Raw genomic sequence first — 18,670 nt, 5'->3', positions numbered from 1 at the left:
GCTTAAGCAGATGAAGGAAAAGAGTTGAAAAAGTAAAGGCTATGGAGTCTATTCTGCTGTCAACACTCCTATGAATAGTATTATTCATGTGCATCAAGAAGAGTATCACTGTAGTCACAGCAGCTGGAACTCACCTTGTTGCCCAGCTGTGGTGAGAAGAGCCCAATGAATGGCAAAACTAATCATTTGGGCCTATTTCTCTTGCAGCTTGTGATTGTGCTCATACTCAGAACAACTGTAATGAGGATTCTGGTCAGTGCATCTGTCCCCCTCACACGCAAGGACCAAAATGTGAACTCTGCGAGGACAATTACTGGGGTCTTGATCCTAAACATGGCTGTATGGTATTGTATGCTTCCTAAAATCCTGCAATTATTTTAAGAAATTCACATTGCAGTAAGGGATTTGCCAGTAAGTAAGTTGGTCAGAAGTGGCCTCAAGTTTTGAATGCCTCATTCCTGGTTGCCTGATTTGAGTGGAAACTGCTGGGCACTCAACAATTTAAATCGGTAAATAGGCACCTACATATGGATTTAGAACCCTAAGCTTTAGGCATCCATCTTTGAAAATCTTGGTCAGAGTGTGTGCTTTGGACTACAGCACAGGCCCTATTAAAAGTATGCCGTATGCTTTTTGTCTCTAGCCAATGGTGCCGTAGCTTTGGAATCTACAATAGTTACTGTCAGTAGGAAATCTGGTTACTGTGCTATAGAATAGACATGATATTGTGCTTCTAAGAACAATCAAATCTAGTACGTCTGACCTCATTCATTTTTAAAATAGCTAATGTATATTGTGTGTTTCACACTCAGGTCATTATATAAATATTATTGTCTGTTAACGAATTATTTAAGCATTAATAATTTGCTTAGAGGTCTCTGTTGCCGAGTTAGTCCAGTGACCAGTGCAGACTGACTAATGTCATTACTGCCATCATAAAATTAGATTAACATTCTATTTAAATCAATGTTATGGGATGATTCCTGTTTCATGCCTGGAGAAGTAACTCATTCCAAGTGCTATGGTGATGATTAGCTTGAATGGCACAGCATGGAATGTTGAGCTCAGAAGATTTTAGTCTTTTTATTGCTCCAGGAAGGACCTCTTCTCAACGGACCAATAATGTAAGCTAAAAATTTATAATGAAGCAGTGCAAATGCTAGCTCAGGGCAGTTCCCGTGGAGCAGTAACCAACTGGGAGAGTATTCATTTTTAGGCAATTAACCTCAACCAGTTAATTCCCTCCACCCCTCGGAAAAGGCACTGGGCCAAGCTTTAATGTAATCATAACATGTCTGGGATTTCAGTAAACACAGTCCCATAATTTTGTACTAGTTGACTTCAGTGGTGATTCTTGTGGATGAATTGCAAGGACAATAAACCTGAAAAGTACTTCCAGAATTTAGTACTTCATAGAATTTATGGACAGTACAGCAGTCAGTCCAATTGTTGCATTTATTTAATTTAAATTTTTTAAAAATCAGGATTGTAACAAATTACTGTAATCTTTCAGGTTTCAGAGTAGCAGCCGTGTTAGTCTGTATCTGCAAAAAGAAAAGGAGTACTTGTGGCACCTTAGAGACACAAATTTATTTGAGCATAAGCTTTCGTGAGCTACAGCTCACTTCGTCAGATGCATTCAGTGAGAAATACAGTGGGGAGATTTATATACATAGAGAGCATGAAACAATGGGTGTTACCATACACACTGTAACGAGAGTGATCACTTAAGGTGAGCTATTACCGGCGGGGTGGGGGGAGACCTTTTGTAGTGATAATCAAGGTGGGCCATTTCCAGTTGACAAGAATGTCTGAGGAACGGTGGGGGGTGGGGCAGGGTGGGAAATAAACAAGGGGGAATAGTTTTACTTTGTGTAATGACCCATCCACTCCCAGTCTCTATTCAAGCCTATGTTAATTATATCCAGTTTGCAAATTCAGCAGTCTCTTGTTGGAGTCTGGTTTTGAAGTTTTTTTGTTGAAGAATTGCCACTTTTAGGTCTGTAATCGAGTGACCAAAGAGATTGAAGTGTTCTCCAACTGGTTTTTGAATGTTATAATTCTTGACGTCTGATTTGTGTCCATTTATTCTTTTACGTAGAAACTGTCCACTTTGACCAATGTACATGGCAGAGGGGCATTGCTGGCACATGATGGTATATATCAAATTGGTAGATGTGCAGGTGAACGAGCCTCTGATAGTGTGGCTGATGTGATTAGGCCCGATGATGGTGTCCCCTGAATAGATATGTGGACACAGTTGGCAACGGGCTTTGTTGCAAGAATAGGTTCCTGGGTTAGTGGTTCTGTTGTGTGGTTTGTGGTTGCTGGTGAGTATTTGCTTCAGGTTGGGGGGCTGTCTGTAAGCAAGGACTGGCCTGTCTCCCAAGATCTGTGAGAGTGATGGGTCATCCTTCAGGATAGGTTGTAGATCCTTGATGATGCCTTGGAGAGGTTTTAGTTGGGGGCTGAAGGTAATGGCTAGTGGCGTTCTGTTATTTTCTTTGTTGGGCCTGTCCTGTAGGAGGTGACTTCTGGGTACTCTTCTGGCTCTATCAATCTGTTTCTTCACTTCAGCAGGTGGGTATTGTAGTTGTAAGAATGCTTGATAGAGATCTTGTAGGTGTTTGTCTCTGTCTGAGGGGCCCTCAGGTTCCCCCTCAGGTTCCCCTCTGCCCGTCCCCCCTTTCCCCCCCGAATCTCCTGCTGGTAATAGTTCACCTTAAGTGATCACTCTCGTTACAGTGTGTATGGTAACACCCATTGTTTCATGTTCTTTGTGTATATAAATCTCCCCACTGTATTTTCCACTAATGCATCCGATGAAGTGAGCTGTAGCTCATGAAAGCTTATGCTCAAATAAATTTGTTAGTCTCTAAGATGCCACAAGTACTCCTTTTCTTTTGTAATCTCTCAATAAAGCCTGCAATCTCATTGATTTATAACAAGTTCTTGCTTGCTTGTTTGGCAACCAAGTTTTAAATCTCTACATCGTCAGCTAATATTCTGAATATTTGGTGCAGGATTGTGCCTCACCTCTGTGTGTGTTTGCTGAGCCACAGGAGGAGTTGGGAGGCACAGACCCTCTGGGGTCTCCCCGTCGAGCGGTGTGACTTCACACCCCGCCAAATGGGCCAGTGCCTTATTGATACAGTTGAACACATAGCAAACCCTGGAAGTTTTCTAACTGACTTCCCAGGCTACAAAAATGGAATGTTGCCTTTTCATAGAACCATCACAGAAATTATGCACTCCTTTCTGCTAAACTCTTTGCATTTCTCTTTCTTCTATTTTATAAATTACTTTAGTCCTGGCACCAAGCAATACACTCTGGGCTCAATCCTCAGCAGCAGTGAGTTTACACATGGCACAGCTAAGCTGTAAAGCACCTTTCTGCTCCCCATTGTAGGCCAGCCTGGGCCTAAAATGGCCCCTGGTATAATTTAGTGCAAGCTAAATTACATCAGCTGCAGGTAGTCACTGCTCCAGGCCAGGATCTGGTGCAATGCCATTCACTCCTCCTGGTCCCTTCCAACCTCAGGTAAACTCCAACGCACCCCTGAGGTGGAATAAGGGAGTGAAGGCCATCCAGCCAGCGCTGGCTTTGTCCTACCCCAGGAATCCCCTATATTAGGGGGAAATCTTCATTTGCCCCTTCAGGGCAGCTTTCCGCAGTGGTCAGCGGCACTAAACAGCCAGAAGAGGGGTCAAGGATTGAGTAAAAGCATAGTCAAGTTATAAGAGTACAGTGTGTTTCTCTTTCCTACAGTGTAGTGATTTATACCTTAGCTTCCTTTTCTTATACTTTTGCCATACAGGTAGAGGTTGAAGTAAATGCAAATTGGTGCCTGTATTTAAAAAACTTAGTGGTTGTATTTAAACACAACTTTTCTCAATTTTTACCATATATTATTAGAAATATCAGGTTTTTTCTTTTCACTGCTCCCCATTTAGGAACCCTTGCTTTATATCAGATATCATTGTGTAATAACTGTTGGCAAATGTTGCTTTCTTTATATTTGCCACTGTAAACTGACCATGCAGTTTGTTATAACAAAATTGTTTCTAAATATCTACTGTACATGAGCTATGAGAACTTAAAATTCTTTCTTATTTTTCTTTTTAGGCCTGTGACTGCAGTGATGTCGGTTCAACCAGTCTCCAGTGTGACTTACAGACAGGTCAATGCCAATGTAAAGATGAATTTGGAGGAGAAGATTGTTCTAAGTGTGCCTTAGGCTATAGGGACTATCCAGATTGTGTTTCCTGTGACTGTGACTTGAGTGGCACCAAAGCAGACAAATGTGATGAGAGTCAAGGAGTCTGTAGTTGTGAAGAAGAAACTGGCATTTGTGCCTGCAAGGTATAATATTCAACAGGAGTGAGAGATTGCTGTCTTTTGTTTGTTCCATTGTTTTAAATTGCCCTATAACTTTATTTTTAGCTTATTAGACATGATCCTGCAGTCCTTTGCATAGGCAAACCTCTCAAAGAAATAAATGGGGATTTTTCTGTATTAGGAATCCAGGATCAGGTCCATATGTATGGTCACCCATAAAAGGTAGATTCTAGCTAGCTGGAATGAGGAATCCTTGATAAGCTTAAAAACTCCCACAGTACATTCCGACAGAACAATGATTGGATTCTTTATAGTCTTGCATAGGATTTTGAATTTTTCACAACTGCAGTAAAATTGCAGTACTGAATTCACATACACAGACACAGGTTTGTTCTCTTTATTTATTGCAACTGGGTGAATGGCAAATCCATGTGTTCTAAAAATAAATTTTACAATGTGGGTCAAGAAGATTTCGGTGACAATCTTTTTTATGGTGCACAGTGCCCTCTGGGACATCAGCTAGTATTGCAGATCAGAAATGAATGATGGTACATTTGTTTTATTTTCATATTTCATTAATAGGCTCCTCTCTATTTCATAATGGGTACAAAAGCCCATTATCATAAGACAGAAGGCTGGCTATGAGTTCTGAGAATGTTTGTTTGTAGGTCTTATTAAGCTTATAGTAGTTTTGCCACTGACTTCAATGGGGACCAGGATTTCACCTGTTATCTATGTAATGAGCTTTTCAATAGCAAGAATATCACACCAAAAAGTTTTAATTATGCAAGTTCCTTGTATTCCATTTTTATTTAATGTTTTATTTCCTGTGTGATTTTTGCCTCATCAATAGCATAAATAATAACAATTTTTACCCAATAACTGAAAATAATTTTTTATTCCATATTTTGTCAGAGCATCTCTGGGAGGTGTATTACACAAGAGAGAACCAATTCAGTACAGAAAAATTGTTCTAACCTCATTAGTAGTGCAGAGATAGCATTTCAACCCAAGGCCAGAGAAAAATACATTGTCTCATTCCAAGACACTCTAGGGAGTTTGTGCTATTGGTATGAAACCTTCAGAATGCATCATCTGAATGGATATAGTTGGGAGAACAATTTCTGATGAAGGTGATGGTTTAGTAATATACAAGTACATCCCCCCCTCCATTCTCCATTTTGGCAGATAATTATTGCTTTACCCACTTTGTAGAGATAGCTATTGCATAGAAAGCATTTATACATACAAGCCTGAATCAAAAATAACTTATTTTGATTAACAAATTAGTCTAATAAAATAAAAACTGTTATTAAAACTAACGTTTAAAATCAAAGTTTACACAAGTTAAGAAGGAAGATATTATACATCTGGGGTCAGGCTTGGGTTATGAGAGATTACAAGTATTGGTTACAAGGTTCACAAGATACATACATAGTATATAACCAGCATAGACCCAGATTGGGGTGCAAGAGTTTTTAAAGTGTCACTGAGTACGTGATCTCGGGTATGCTACCCATAGAATATATTTAGAGTGCAAGTCAGTACTGGTGTAATGAATTCAACTGATTCTATTTTTTAACCACAATAGTCTCCCCCGAGGGAAGACGCACCATTCCTGGAGGTACTGCAATACCAGGTCGATGAGTGGAATGGATGGAGCAAGCTCCTATTCCATATCCTTGTTCCAAAAATCCATTTAATATATAGTCCTCTATTATGACTTTGCAATTCTACAACTTCCTTCCATCCAAGGATATCAAAGCACATAAAAAAATTAATTAGTTAAGCATCACAAAATACCTGTGAGATAGGTGTCTTAAGTAGTATTATCCTCCTTGTACAGATGGAAAAATTGAAGCACAGAAACATTATATTACTTGTACACAGGAAGTTTTTATTGGAGATGGGACTACAACAAAGATTCTGACTACTAGACCTGTTTTATTACCATAAAAGCTTTCCCCCTCAGAAATAGATCAAAAAAGCTTTATAAAGATTGGGAGAAACTGACTAATGTAAACCCAAATCCTTTCATATGATGTAAAGCTACTAGGCAAATGTAAAACTTTAAGCTTTCTCCATTGCAACCAAATGCACTCCTTAAAAGATATGTTTAAATACAGTGGAGTCGCATCTTACGTGGGGATTAGGTTCTAAAGTCAGCGTGTAGGGTGAAAATCGCGTATAGTCAAAATTACCCTTGAAAATCCTTTAAATAGCAAACCGGAGTGCTGCAACATGGCCAGGAGCATTGTCTACGATCAGCAACACTTTAAAGTAAAGTCCTTTCTCTTCAAGGTACCGCTTGACCTCCGGAGTGAAACACTTGTGGAACCAATCCAGAAATAATGCTGCCGTCACCCAAGCCTTTTTATTTGATTGCCAGAACACAGGCAGGAGATTTTTGTTCTTGCCTTTTAGGGCACGGGGCTTTGCAGCCCTGTAGAGCAAGCCCGGCTTTATTAAATGCCCAGCTGCATTGCCACAAAACCACATAGTCACACGGTCTTTAGCTGCTTTGAAGCCAGGGACTTGTTTTTCTGATTTTGAACTGTAAGTGTGGTTGGGCATTTTGGGCATTTTTTTCCAGAAGAGCCCAGTCTAGTCAGCATTAAAAACTTGTTCTGGAAGGTAGCCCTTTTCTTCTATGATTTTCTTTAATTTTTCGGGGTAGGCTTTTGCTGCCTCTTCATTGTCAGATGCAGCTTTACCAGTAGTCTGCACGTTTTTGAGGTTGAAGCGGTTCCTAAAACTGTTAAGCCAACCTTGGCTGGCTTTGAATTCCTTCTCATCACAAGGCTGTCCCTCTTCAGTGGGAGGTTTGAATAGTGCGTAGAGGCTGTCTACACTACCTGCTCGATCGGCAGGCAGCGATCGATCCAGCGGGGATCGATTTATCGCTTCTAGTCTAGACGCGATAAATCGACCCCCAAGTGCTCTCCCGTCGACTCCTGTACTCCACTGCCGCGAGAGGCGCAGGCAGAGTCGACGGGGGAGCGGCAGCAGTCAACTCACTGTAGTGAAGACACCGCGCTGAATAGATCTAAGTACTGTACGTCGACTTCAGCTTCGTTGTTCACGTAGCTGAAGTTGCATAACTTAGATTGATCCCCCCACGAGCGCGTATAGTTGAATTCACGTAAGTTAAATGTGCGTACGATGCGGCTCACCTGTACATAGATATTAGTGAGATCTATGATATCACCCTGTATCCCCAAAATGTTAAAGATGTGCCTGTGCCAGTAGAATTAGGGATATAAATATGCCGAGGAGGTGAACATCTACATCTAAAAGTCAGTAAAGATAGAAAAAAGTTTTTCTCCATATAAGTGAAAGTGGCCACACTCAAAAGAGTTGTAGAAATGGGTAGAAGGCCTCTCTCTTAAGGCTGCTGTGAAGGGGGCTGATCAGTGCCAACTGTAAGTTGTGTTGGTTTTTATTTTTAAAGTGAACTCTATCCGTTAGGAAGCAGATTGACCCCACTAGTTCATTTCACAGAAGCACATCCAGGGTCAGATTCTGCCATCCTAACTCACACTGAGCAATACTCTTCTCTGTGAGTCATCCCATTTATTAGAAACAAAAAATTAACTGAGAGTCAGTTTTTTTCCATCTTTTTCTAAACTTGTGGCTGCTAATTTTTACTAGAATATTCCAATGTTTTATTTTTGCTTGAAAATAAATTAGCTGTGTTTAAAAAAATGTCAGTAATGTATAGCAATGGAAAAATTGCATCTACTGCACAACTGCTACTGTCAAGTAACACTGAACAGTCACAATACTTGTTATAAACTTGTTGCTACACCATTTGTATAGCAGGGAAGCATTGCCTTTCTTAAAAGATCATCTTTCATTCAACTTGCAGAGCAATAAAATGTAAACATATGTATTTTTTCTCCAGGAAAATGTATTTGGGTTTCACTGCAGTGAATGCAAGACTGGAACCTTTGCTCTCCGTGCTAGCAACCCTTTAGGATGCACTCCATGTTTCTGTTTTGGGCTGTCAGAGTTTTGCTCAGAATTAGAAGACCATGTGAGAATTCCGGTAAGTAAAGCAATTTAAACTTTTGGGTCCAATTTTCTTCCACCACAGTGACTTGAATTAAATTGCATAGTTCTGTCATTCTGAGCTGAATTTGGTTCACTCTCTCATGTATGTAAAAGGTGTGGGGAGAGTATGGAAGAAGAAAAAGTTTAGTTAAGAAAGCTAAGCATTGGTATTCCTATTTCTAAAAGCACATATTAAACTTCTGCAAAAATTTAAAAGATAATTATAAAGATTGTGTCTCCATTTTTGTAACATGGCTATAGTATTTTTATTCCTCCTAAACAGAGTTTTAAAAATCTCACATAAGCTGAAACTGTTTATAGTACATTAAATTTAGATGAAATAATATTGTGGGGTGCTTCTATTGTTCCTGGTGTTGTAGGTAACCTTAACTCCAGATCAGTCCATTCTGCATGTGGTTTCTCAAAGTAACCTCACTGGAACAGTTGAGGGTGTGTTTTCTCAGTTTTCTGATGTTTTACTGGATGCCACAACTGTCAGAGAACACTTGAAAACTGAGCCATTTTATTGGAGGTTACCAGACCAGTTCCAGGGAGACCAGGTGAGATATTTCAGCTAAGAACATGAGTAAGTGTCATTTTATCATAATGGTGTCTTATCCTGATTGCACATGTTTCTGAGTTAAATCAACTATTGCAATTAAAGAGTTGAAACATTCTGAATTTAAAGTTGTCAGATTTGTAGCATATATAACTATCAATTCACACTGTACATCTTCCCATGGGGTTTTACTTGTCTCTTAAGTCTGGGGGCATCAATACTTTATCACTGTGGTATTTTTCAGGGTTAGTATGGGGAAGAAATGTTGCTGATAAATAACCTGAAAGAGACTTCAACCATGACATTTTATAGAGAAAATAGATTCTATAAACTTTTAAAACTGAGGAATTAAATGAAATTTCATGGCACACCTTGAAACAGCGGAAGCCTAACAAAGACACATATGACTACTTTTTAGAAATGCGTATTTAATTTTGTTGCAGGATTTTTGAGTTTAAGTTTATAGGTTTTATAGCAAATTCTTCAAAGAACTGACAGATTTAAGTCTTCTGATGGCAGTGATCTATTTTCAACCGGTATCCTTAGAGAGAATAAATTCAGTAATGTATCATCCAAACAGCTCATGGCCTATGGAGGAAAACTGAAGTATATTGTTGCCTTTTATGCTTTGGATGGCTTTGGCACGTCAAACTTTGAACCACAGATTCTGATAAAGGGGGGTCGCACCAGTAAATTGGTCATCTATGTGGATATCTCTGCCCCACAAAATGGAGTAAGAAGTGAGGAGGAAGTAGAAATGAAGGAGGTGAGCTAAAACAATTTGAACAAAGATGGCGTGATATAGGGGTGATTATATAGGTGAATAAAGATGGCCTTTTCCAGAAAAAAATATTTATGTTGGTGTTTTGATAAATGAATATCTGACTTAAAATGAAACAGTGAATAAAGCCCTTGAAGTAAAATGCACATTAAGAGAAAAATGGCTGACTAATGTCACTTCATGAAAATAAATGGGGAATTAAACTGAAAGTTAGTTTCTTCACTTGTTTATTTAATGCTTTGAAAATGCTGATTATGGGAAGCTTTTGAAAATTAGATTGAGATCTGCATTAGCAAATGAAATGCCCTTGAATGTTGTTTTCCTGGGCCAGTGTGGCAGTTTAGTGTTATTGTGTTGCTCTGTCAGAAAGGTTATCAACATTTGGGTTTGACTCATAGCCTGGCAGGGACTAGGAATGTGTTGGGACCAGTATGCCAAGTCCAAAGGGAGGAAAGGAACACCTCATATTGCTCTCTGGCAATCTCTTGCTGCATACGTGTTCTAGAATGAGATGCACTCAGCTTCCTTCGACCAGATCACCGCGATTAATGACTGTATTTCTCAAAGGGTGGAGGGATGAAGGGGAGAGATTGTTGCCTTTAAACAAGTATGTGGCCATGAATATTTCTGATTTAATTAATGTAAATTAATTCTCTTCCTCCTAGCATGTGTGGAAATACTTTAACTCTGTGTCTGAGCAATCTGTCACACGTTCTGACTTCATGTCAGTGCTTAGCAACGTTGAGTATATCCTTATCAAGGCATCATATGGCCAAGGATTACAGCAAAGCAGGTAAAGCATCCTCTGAACCGGCTGTATTAATTTTAGCTTACCCTAGGAATAGCCCTAACTAGGCTTGTCAGATTTCAATTTTTATTTTTCTATGGAGAACATCGATGTATAATTTTACACTTTTTATCAAATTAAAATTTTCACAGTTGTGTAAACTGATGGGTTTAAAACACTTCTTTAAAATGTCATTGATTACAATTTTACTAGTTTGTGGGAAATTATGGTGGGGTCAGACTGTGAGTGGTCGTGGTCAGACATTAATTATTCAATAACAGTAGACAATGAGATTCAAAAAGTTAAAGCTTTAACATAAAGCATAAGCACCTATTGCCTTGAATAGAAGCAGGATCTCTTCTAAATTCCTTCATTTTCTGTGAAGTGCTAAGTGTCACTGTTGCTTGTATTAGTACGAAAGCTCATAAAGAAGCACAATGACTTGTCTACTTGGACAGCAGAGGCACTTATATATCCCCTAAATCAGGGGTGGGCAAACTACAGCCCGTGGGCCGGATCCGGCCCATCAGGGCTTTGGATCTGGCCCGCGGGATTGCCCCTCTGTGGTGCCGCAGGCCCCGTGCTGTGCTCAGAAGCGGCCGGCAGCACATCCCTGGGGTCCCGGGTTTGTGTGAGAGGAGAGGCCAGAGGGCTCCGTGCGTTGCCCTTGCCTCCAGGCACTGCCCCCCGCAGCTTCCATTGGCTGGAAACGGGGAACTGTGGCCAATTGGAGCTTCGGGGGAGGTACCTGGAGGTGTGGCAAGGACAGTTCATGTAGCCCTGTGCCCCCCCTCTCCCAGGAGTTGCGCAGGGACGTGGTTCCGGCCACTTCCCGGAGCGGCGCAGTGTGGGACCAGGGCAGGCATGCAGGGAGCCTGCCCTGGCCCCGGTGCACGCCACTGCCATCCTGGAGCTGCTTTAGGTAAGTGGCGCCGGGCTGAAGCCCGAACCCCTCCTGCACCCTGTCCCCCAACTCCCTGCCCTGAGCCCTCTGCTGCACCTTGCACCCCCAAGTACCCCAATTCTCTGCACTGAGCCCCCTGTCGCACCCCACACCCTTCCTGCACCCCGACCCCCTGCCCTGAGCCTCCTCCTGCACCCCAACGCTCTGTCCTGAGCCCCCTCATACACCCTGCACCCCTCCTCTGCCCCAGTCCCTTGCCCCGAACCCGTTCCTGCACACCACACCCCCTCCCACCTCCCGCACCCCAACCCCCTGTCCTGGCCCTGCATACAATTTCCCCACCCAGAGGTGGTCCTTGGCCCAAAAAGTTTGCCCATCCCTATCCTAAATGAACTGTCTCCCATCTTACTCTTATGGTTATTGACTGACTCACTGCAGTACTGATGCATTTCTATACTTTTAATTTTCAAATGAAAAACAAGCCCTTCCACGAGAAAATAAAACATGAGTTTTATTGAATGTGAAAACGCTGGGCCTGATTGTACGCTGCCCCACTACCAGTGTAAAACACGTCCAAATCAGAATGATAGCATTTTACCCCCTAGGCTTTGCATTCACTTTGAACTAAAAATGGTAGAGAGATGATATTTTACCACATGCATTTGTCTGCTAGGAAATAAGAGCATACTTAACAGAGATGGGCCTTAACCAAACCCCCACATCAGTACATTCCTGAATTTTGAAAAAAATTATCTCTGCATCAAAACTCTGTGGCTTTGACGTGCCGAACCAAAATATCTGATCCAAACACCCTTGAACTTTACAAAAGTTTGGATCTGAACTTTATAGCTAGGGTTCAGCTTTATTCACTAATATATTCATGTTCTCTTACTCTTCATCTAAACATTTCCTGTAGAATTGCAAATATCTCAATGGAAATTGCAGTGAAGGCTGAGGAGATGCATTTGGGCAGAGAAACAGCACATCTCATAGAGCAATGTGAGTGTCCTACTGGCTATGCTGGACTCTCATGTCAGGTACGCAGCTGCTTATCAAACAAAGTACCTTTCGGTGTGTCTGTATTTCTGATAAAACATCTTAAAAGATATCCCCATATTTTTTTCTTATTCACTGCTCCACCCCACATCTGCCCATGCAGAGCTGTGCGTCGGGGTACTACAGGGCGAAACATGTAGATCTGAATGTAAAAGAGCCTCGCCAAATGATTGCACCTTGTGTGCCATGTCAGTGCAACAACCACAGTGAGACCTGTAATCTGGAAACAGGAAAGTGCCTGGTACGTACATTTCCATTGCTCTGTTGGTTTTGCCAGAACATCCAACGTCCATAGTCTATCCACTCAGGAAAGAATTTCTAAAGCATATGAGGCTGTGACACTCCAGTGGGATACATACATTTAAAGGTAATAATGGAAAATATCAGAGGACTTGTCTTCACTATGGGGCTAAGTCGACCTAAGTTACGCTACTCCAGCTACGTGGATAATATACCTGCAGTCGATGCAGCTTAGGCTGACTTACCCTGGAGTCTTCACTCTGCTGCGTCGACGCTCTCCGGTTGACTTCCCTTACTCTTCTCGGACTACTGGGGTCTACCGGAGAGTGCTCTGCTGTCGAATTAGTGGGTCTTCACTAGACCTGCTAAATCGATCCCTGCTGCATCGATTGCAGCAGTGCGATCTACCTGTAGTGAAGACCAGCCCTCAGTAATACTACTTGTTTCCTTCAGTGAAATCACTGAATGTCCTCAAAATTATGAAATTCCTATTATATGTTATTGTCTTGTTTTTTAGTATGTCCCAGACAGTTGTTTACCTATTTTCTCTTTTGCTGCTGAGATTTAAAGGTCCAGTCCTTGGGTCTTGCTGAGCTGAGCATAGGCACCTAACGGTGGAAGATGAAAAGTAGCAATATACTGGCCCTCACCCCCAAAACTGTACAAGGGGCAGACGGTCTTTTGTAAGAATTATAATTTTCTCTGTTATGTTTGGTTTTGAAGTAACTTGTGCTTTCTTTTCAAGGCTGGCTTACTTTCTTTGAATTGCATGTTAAATTCACATTTACAAAAAATATTTCCTACAGTCCCTCAGGCTTGTTAGCAGTTCTTCTTTGCCAGGCCTAACCCAACTCTAAAGCTTGAGTCAGAAAGCACCTTGGGGTTCACCGTCTTTTTAGTCTAAGACCACAAATTATAGGTCCAAAGTTTGTTACTCCAGTAAATGTCAGCCATTCCTACCCTCAACCTCCGGTTGTGTGTACAAGTAACCCTCTTGGAAGATTAATGTTAATTGAGTTTCAGTCAGAAGGAGAAATTAAAAAAAGGCACTCATTTTCTTTCTGAAGCCCAAGCAATTCACTTCTTTAAAACACCTGATCTCCACTGGCCCAAGCAGCAAGATCCCTAAGGCCATTTCTGACCTCTGCTGGTCTCAGACTGAGGGGTATCTTGAATTACTACTGTTCACTAGCCTCAACTAGTCTTCTAGCTAGTCTTTTACTAGACAATGCTAGTCCTCCAGCCTCAGAGGATTTTGAATTGTAAAAGTGGGATAGAATAAGTCAGTTAAGTTGCTTGCTAGATCCAGCTCTGTCAAACTCAAGTTGCAGTGGGGGAGGTTTAGGTTGGATATTAGGAAAAACTTTTTCACTAGGAGGGTGGTGAAACACTGGAATGCGTTACCTAAGGAGGTGGTAGAATCTCCTTCCTTACAAGTTTTTAAGGTCAGGCTTGACAAAGCCCTGGCTGGGATGATTTAATTGGGGATTGGTCCTGCTTTGAGCAGGGGGTTGGACTAGATGACCTCCTGAGGTCCCTTCCAACCCTGATATTCTATGATTCTATGAAATAGAAGGGTTTGTCTAGCATTGCCTAGTAGAAGAAGACACTATATAATTTATAATAATATATTTTCTTTGCTATCTAATTATGTATGGACTAATTAAACAGTGGGTGTGCAGGCTTCATTTATGAATATTTTGTCATTCACAGTTATCATGATTATTGAAACTTTGTTTTAGTTCTAGGTAAGCCAGTTGAATTTTCCATCAGGTGCTCATTTATTTTAATAGCTTTTTCCCCTAGTACCGTCATTTCCTGGCCCTAATTGAATTAATAGTAGTTTATATCAAAAACGTCTGAGGATCAGGAAATAAATTAGGTCAGCATGGTTGGCAGGGCACTGAGGGGAAATAAAGCATGCTTGTGATCGACTCATTTGTGGAAATACAAAATGATCTTCAGCACAGAAAATGCTGGCTAACGGTGATATTAAAGATGATTAGTAAAGACTGCACCAATTTATTGATTGGAGAGATGATAAAATTCCTGTTGCTGTTTTAAACTGTGTGAATTTCTTGTTGTGTACCAGAACTGCAGAGATAACACAGCTGGTGAGCACTGTAGTGTTTGTGCCCCAGGCTACTATGGGAAAGTAATTGGATCTGTCAATGACTGCTCTCTTTGTGCCTGTCCCAGAACCAACCTGACGAGGTAACCAAACATTTTGAACTCTGATGTGCATTTGATCACTACACTGATGCTTGCTAGCACCCTGACAATAAAGGGACCTGTCTTTATTATATCTCCTTGCTTGCAGGGGTTTGTATGTCATCTATTTTTTTCCTTGTATAGGGCTGAACCTTGTACTTGGGGTTATCCAGCCTCAGAGGATTTTGAATTGTTAAAGTGGGATAGAATAAGTCAGTTAAGTTGCTTGCTAGATCCATGCTCTGTCAAATAGAAGGGTTTGTTGGAGAGGTCTTGTTTCTGACATGCACTAATTTAAGCCTAGTCCCACTTGGTACTTTAAGCTTCTAAATGTGAATGAATGCCTTTTGTGTGAGGTTTCCCCATTATCTGTTTTACAGAGGGACAATTCATCTTATTTTGAAAGAGAAATTACTGTGTATACACACAAGCTCTTTTTCCAGAAACCTCAAGCTTGAAAGGCAATATGTACGGATGACTGAGCTCAAGCCTGGGACCTAGGAACTACTGAAATCTAATCCTAGTCCGTGTGAGGCTTTGGCTATGACAATCAACCTCCTACCTCACTTTCCCCACCTGTAAAATGGGCAGGGATAATGGTCCAAAATGACTTATGATCTGCACATCAATGTGTGCTGGCACAGATCCTGGCAGAAGGCCCACAGTGGCACAGAGTATCCCTTCTTGTTAGGGAGCCTGCAGCATATTATCTCTGCCTAAGAAGAGAGCAGCTAGTGTGGTCTGGCTCAAGAAGACAGGATAGGTACCGATTTAGAGCTTCCCTTTGGCGTCTGTCATCAGCATGGCTCCAATGAAGCCCTGATCACAACTTAAACATGTCTTTCCACAGCAGAACAACTGAGGGAGGATGACAGCAGAAACACTGTCCTCCCTCAAGCAGGGATGAAATTCCTCTGGGGGGACAAGAGGCAAGATTTAAGCAGCTCCATCACGGTGAACTGAGCTTAATATCGGGCTGTTTGAGTGAGCTTCTTTTATATTGAATACATAACACGGGCTTTAACCTTTTAGTGAAGTATATAGGTTGAGACTCTAACGTAGTACACAGTTACCAAAGAGCAATGAATTTATAAATATTTCCAAGATACACAAAGATTTCACAGCACAAACTCTATTACACTACATCACAGTGAATGAACGACACTGCAGCGTACAATATTTTGTGTTTTAAATGTCGTGTTCACCTGGTAAGACTGCAGATGTCTGAACTTGTATGGTCTTGCATTTGGGTTGTATCTGTTATTTAGCAACTCTTTCTTCCTCTAGCTTTAGTCCCACTTGTGTTCTGAAAGATGGTCATGATTTCCACTGCGATGCTTGTCTCACTGGATATGAAGGGCAATACTGTGAAAGGTGAGATACATTTACGCTCCAGGAGGTTTTTGACAAGCCCTACACGTGTCTGTACCTTTAATGGAGTACTCAATTTGCATGTGATGCTTTTTTATAAAAAATGGAATTGCTTAGAGTGATTTGTAGATTATTATACATAGACTGATAATTACAAATATATTATGTGCCTCAATCACCTATACATGATCTTAAATCAGCTAGTGTTAATGAAAAAGAGAGGGTTTTTTTGCTAATAGATTTTAAAATAATTTTCAGTATCCCTTGTCCCCCTTGTCCCTTGTAGGTGTTCTCTAGGTTATTATGGTAATCCTGAAATGCCTGGTGGCAGCTGTCAACAATGTCAATGCAATCCAAGTGGCTCGAGTCACAATAATTGTGATCACATATCTGGACAATGCCTTTGTAAGCAGGGTGTGACAGGACAACTGTGCGATGCATGTGAACCCAGACACATCCTTGTGGAAAACGAATGTGTTTGTAGGTGTTTTTTCTTGTCTCTCACTGGGTTTGTGGTGGTCAGGTGGCATTTGTGTGGGTGTGAAGTGCTTGGTAGTAAAAAAAAGAGAGATCAGGCTTGCACGTTAACCTACTTTTACGCTGAATTACTAATGTAAGGTCAGTTTCTGCCTGACTTTTACATGACTGGTCAGTGGAGCAGAGGGGTGCAAGGAGCCAATGAAATTACAGCAGCATAGAATATGTTTCGTTGGGCCAGATTCTCTCTCCAAAGCAGTATGAATGCATCAACTTCAATGGTATTAGTCTGGATTTACACCAATGTAAGTGAGGGGATCTGACCCCTCAGACTTACACTAGTGTTAAACTGGTGTGGTGGGGGTGGTGTGGTCAGAATCAGATGCTATGTTTTTAAAACATACTACAGAATGTACAATATTGCATACTATCAATATTATTTGTAGGCTTTCTTAACACACAAAGTAAATGTATGTTATATGTAAATTAATGTTTCCTTTTCAACGAATGCCTTTTTATCGTAACATTACTCCCTTTTTTTTAAAATGATTTCTTCAGCTTGCAATGATGACTGCACAGGTGTTTTATTAAATGACTTGGATCACCTTGACAAAGCCATATTTTCGGTAAACTTCACTGGTGTTACCTTTGCACCATATGGGATATTGGCAGATGTGGAGAATGTAACAAAATACCTGAAGGTAAACAATAAATAATGGAAATATTTACTGATACTTTGTAAGCAAAACTTAGGGCTGGTTCTGATCTCACTTACTTTGGGGTAAGTCAGGAGTAACATTCTTAAAGTTAATGGCTTTAGAATGGTGTCTGGTATAAAACTGGTGTACATCAGATCAGAATAGGACCATAAATTTGCCTTCAGAATGTCAAACTTTATTCCCTGAGCCTCCCCAGATGTCTATATAACATTGTACCAGTTTTCTTGTGTCTAATATTTAATAAATTAGAGTATTTAATATATATTATTGTACCACATTACCATGCCCATGTTTCACCTTTATATTTTTAGCCAGATCCTCAGCTGAAGTCTATGGAGCTACATTGATTTACTCCAGCTGAAGACAGGCCATTTGTTTTCAGTAGAACAGGGATAACCTTGAGGGACCTGTACACTACAGGAAAGTAGAAAATCAAGTCATGAACTGGTTTCTCCGTTGGTCCCATTGCTGAAGGTAGTAAGGGATCTGGCAGTGAGTTGTTTCTTCCCTAATGAGCCCTGCTGCTGAAGAGGGTAATATGACCTGCCTGTCCATTACAGAGCTTGCATGGGACACGTTGGCTGCTTGCTTTGCTTATGCTTGCCTGACAGTAATAGGTGCTTTCCTCCGTGACCTATACCAGGAAACAAATACAAGATAGGATTTTTCAGAATGTCAAAAGATTTCAGTCCCAGAACTGCATGTTATTTGGGCTTCCCTTAATCCTCCCCACCATTGAACTGAATATACCAGGGGCTGGCAAACTTTTTGGCCTGAGGGCCGCATCGGGTTTTGGAAATTGTATGGAGGGCCGGTTAGAGGAGGCTGTGCCTCCCCAAACTGCCAGGCTTGGCCCGGCCCGCCCCCCCCCCCCCCCCCCCCGAGACTCCTGCCCCATCCATCCCCCTCCCGCTCCCTGTCCCCTGATCTCCCCCGGAACCTCCGCCCCTGACTGCCCACCACCACCCCATCCAACTCCTCCTCTCCTTCCTGACTGCCCCCCCGGAACCCCTGCCCCATCCAACCACCCCTTCTCCCTATCCCCTGACTGCCCCCTGCTGCCCCATCCAATCTCCCTCTACTTCCTGACTGCCCCCACCGGGACCCCTGCCTTCATTCAAGCCCCCTGTTCCTCGCCCTCTGACTGCCCTGACCCCTATCCACACCCCCTCC

General features: G+C 41.5%; 1 protein-coding gene and 1 pseudogene across 1 annotated transcript in view; one reads left to right on the top strand and one right to left on the bottom strand.

The window, feature by feature from the left end:
* LAMA1 (laminin subunit alpha 1) overlaps positions 1-18,670 on the top strand; it is a 155,182-nt gene that overhangs the window by 82,699 nt on the left and 53,813 nt on the right. Inside the window, 12 exon segments of the mRNA XM_073331559.2 lie at positions 208-344; positions 4,127-4,363; positions 8,244-8,387; positions 8,773-8,952; positions 9,532-9,717; positions 10,398-10,525; positions 12,340-12,460; positions 12,583-12,720; positions 14,812-14,933; positions 16,218-16,304; positions 16,588-16,781; positions 17,337-17,479. Coding sequence (XP_073187660.1) covers positions 208-344; positions 4,127-4,363; positions 8,244-8,387; positions 8,773-8,952; positions 9,532-9,717; positions 10,398-10,525; positions 12,340-12,460; positions 12,583-12,720; positions 14,812-14,933; positions 16,218-16,304; positions 16,588-16,781; positions 17,337-17,479 — 1,817 coding nt within the window.
* LOC140908045 (U2 spliceosomal RNA) lies at positions 5,942-6,071 on the bottom strand (annotated as a pseudogene).

Source organism: Lepidochelys kempii, chromosome 2, assembly GCF_965140285.1.
Source record: "Lepidochelys kempii isolate rLepKem1 chromosome 2, rLepKem1.hap1, whole genome shotgun sequence".
NCBI classification, from domain to species: domain Eukaryota; kingdom Metazoa; phylum Chordata; order Testudines; family Cheloniidae; genus Lepidochelys; species Lepidochelys kempii.
This window is presented reverse-complemented; position numbering and strand designations above follow the sequence as displayed.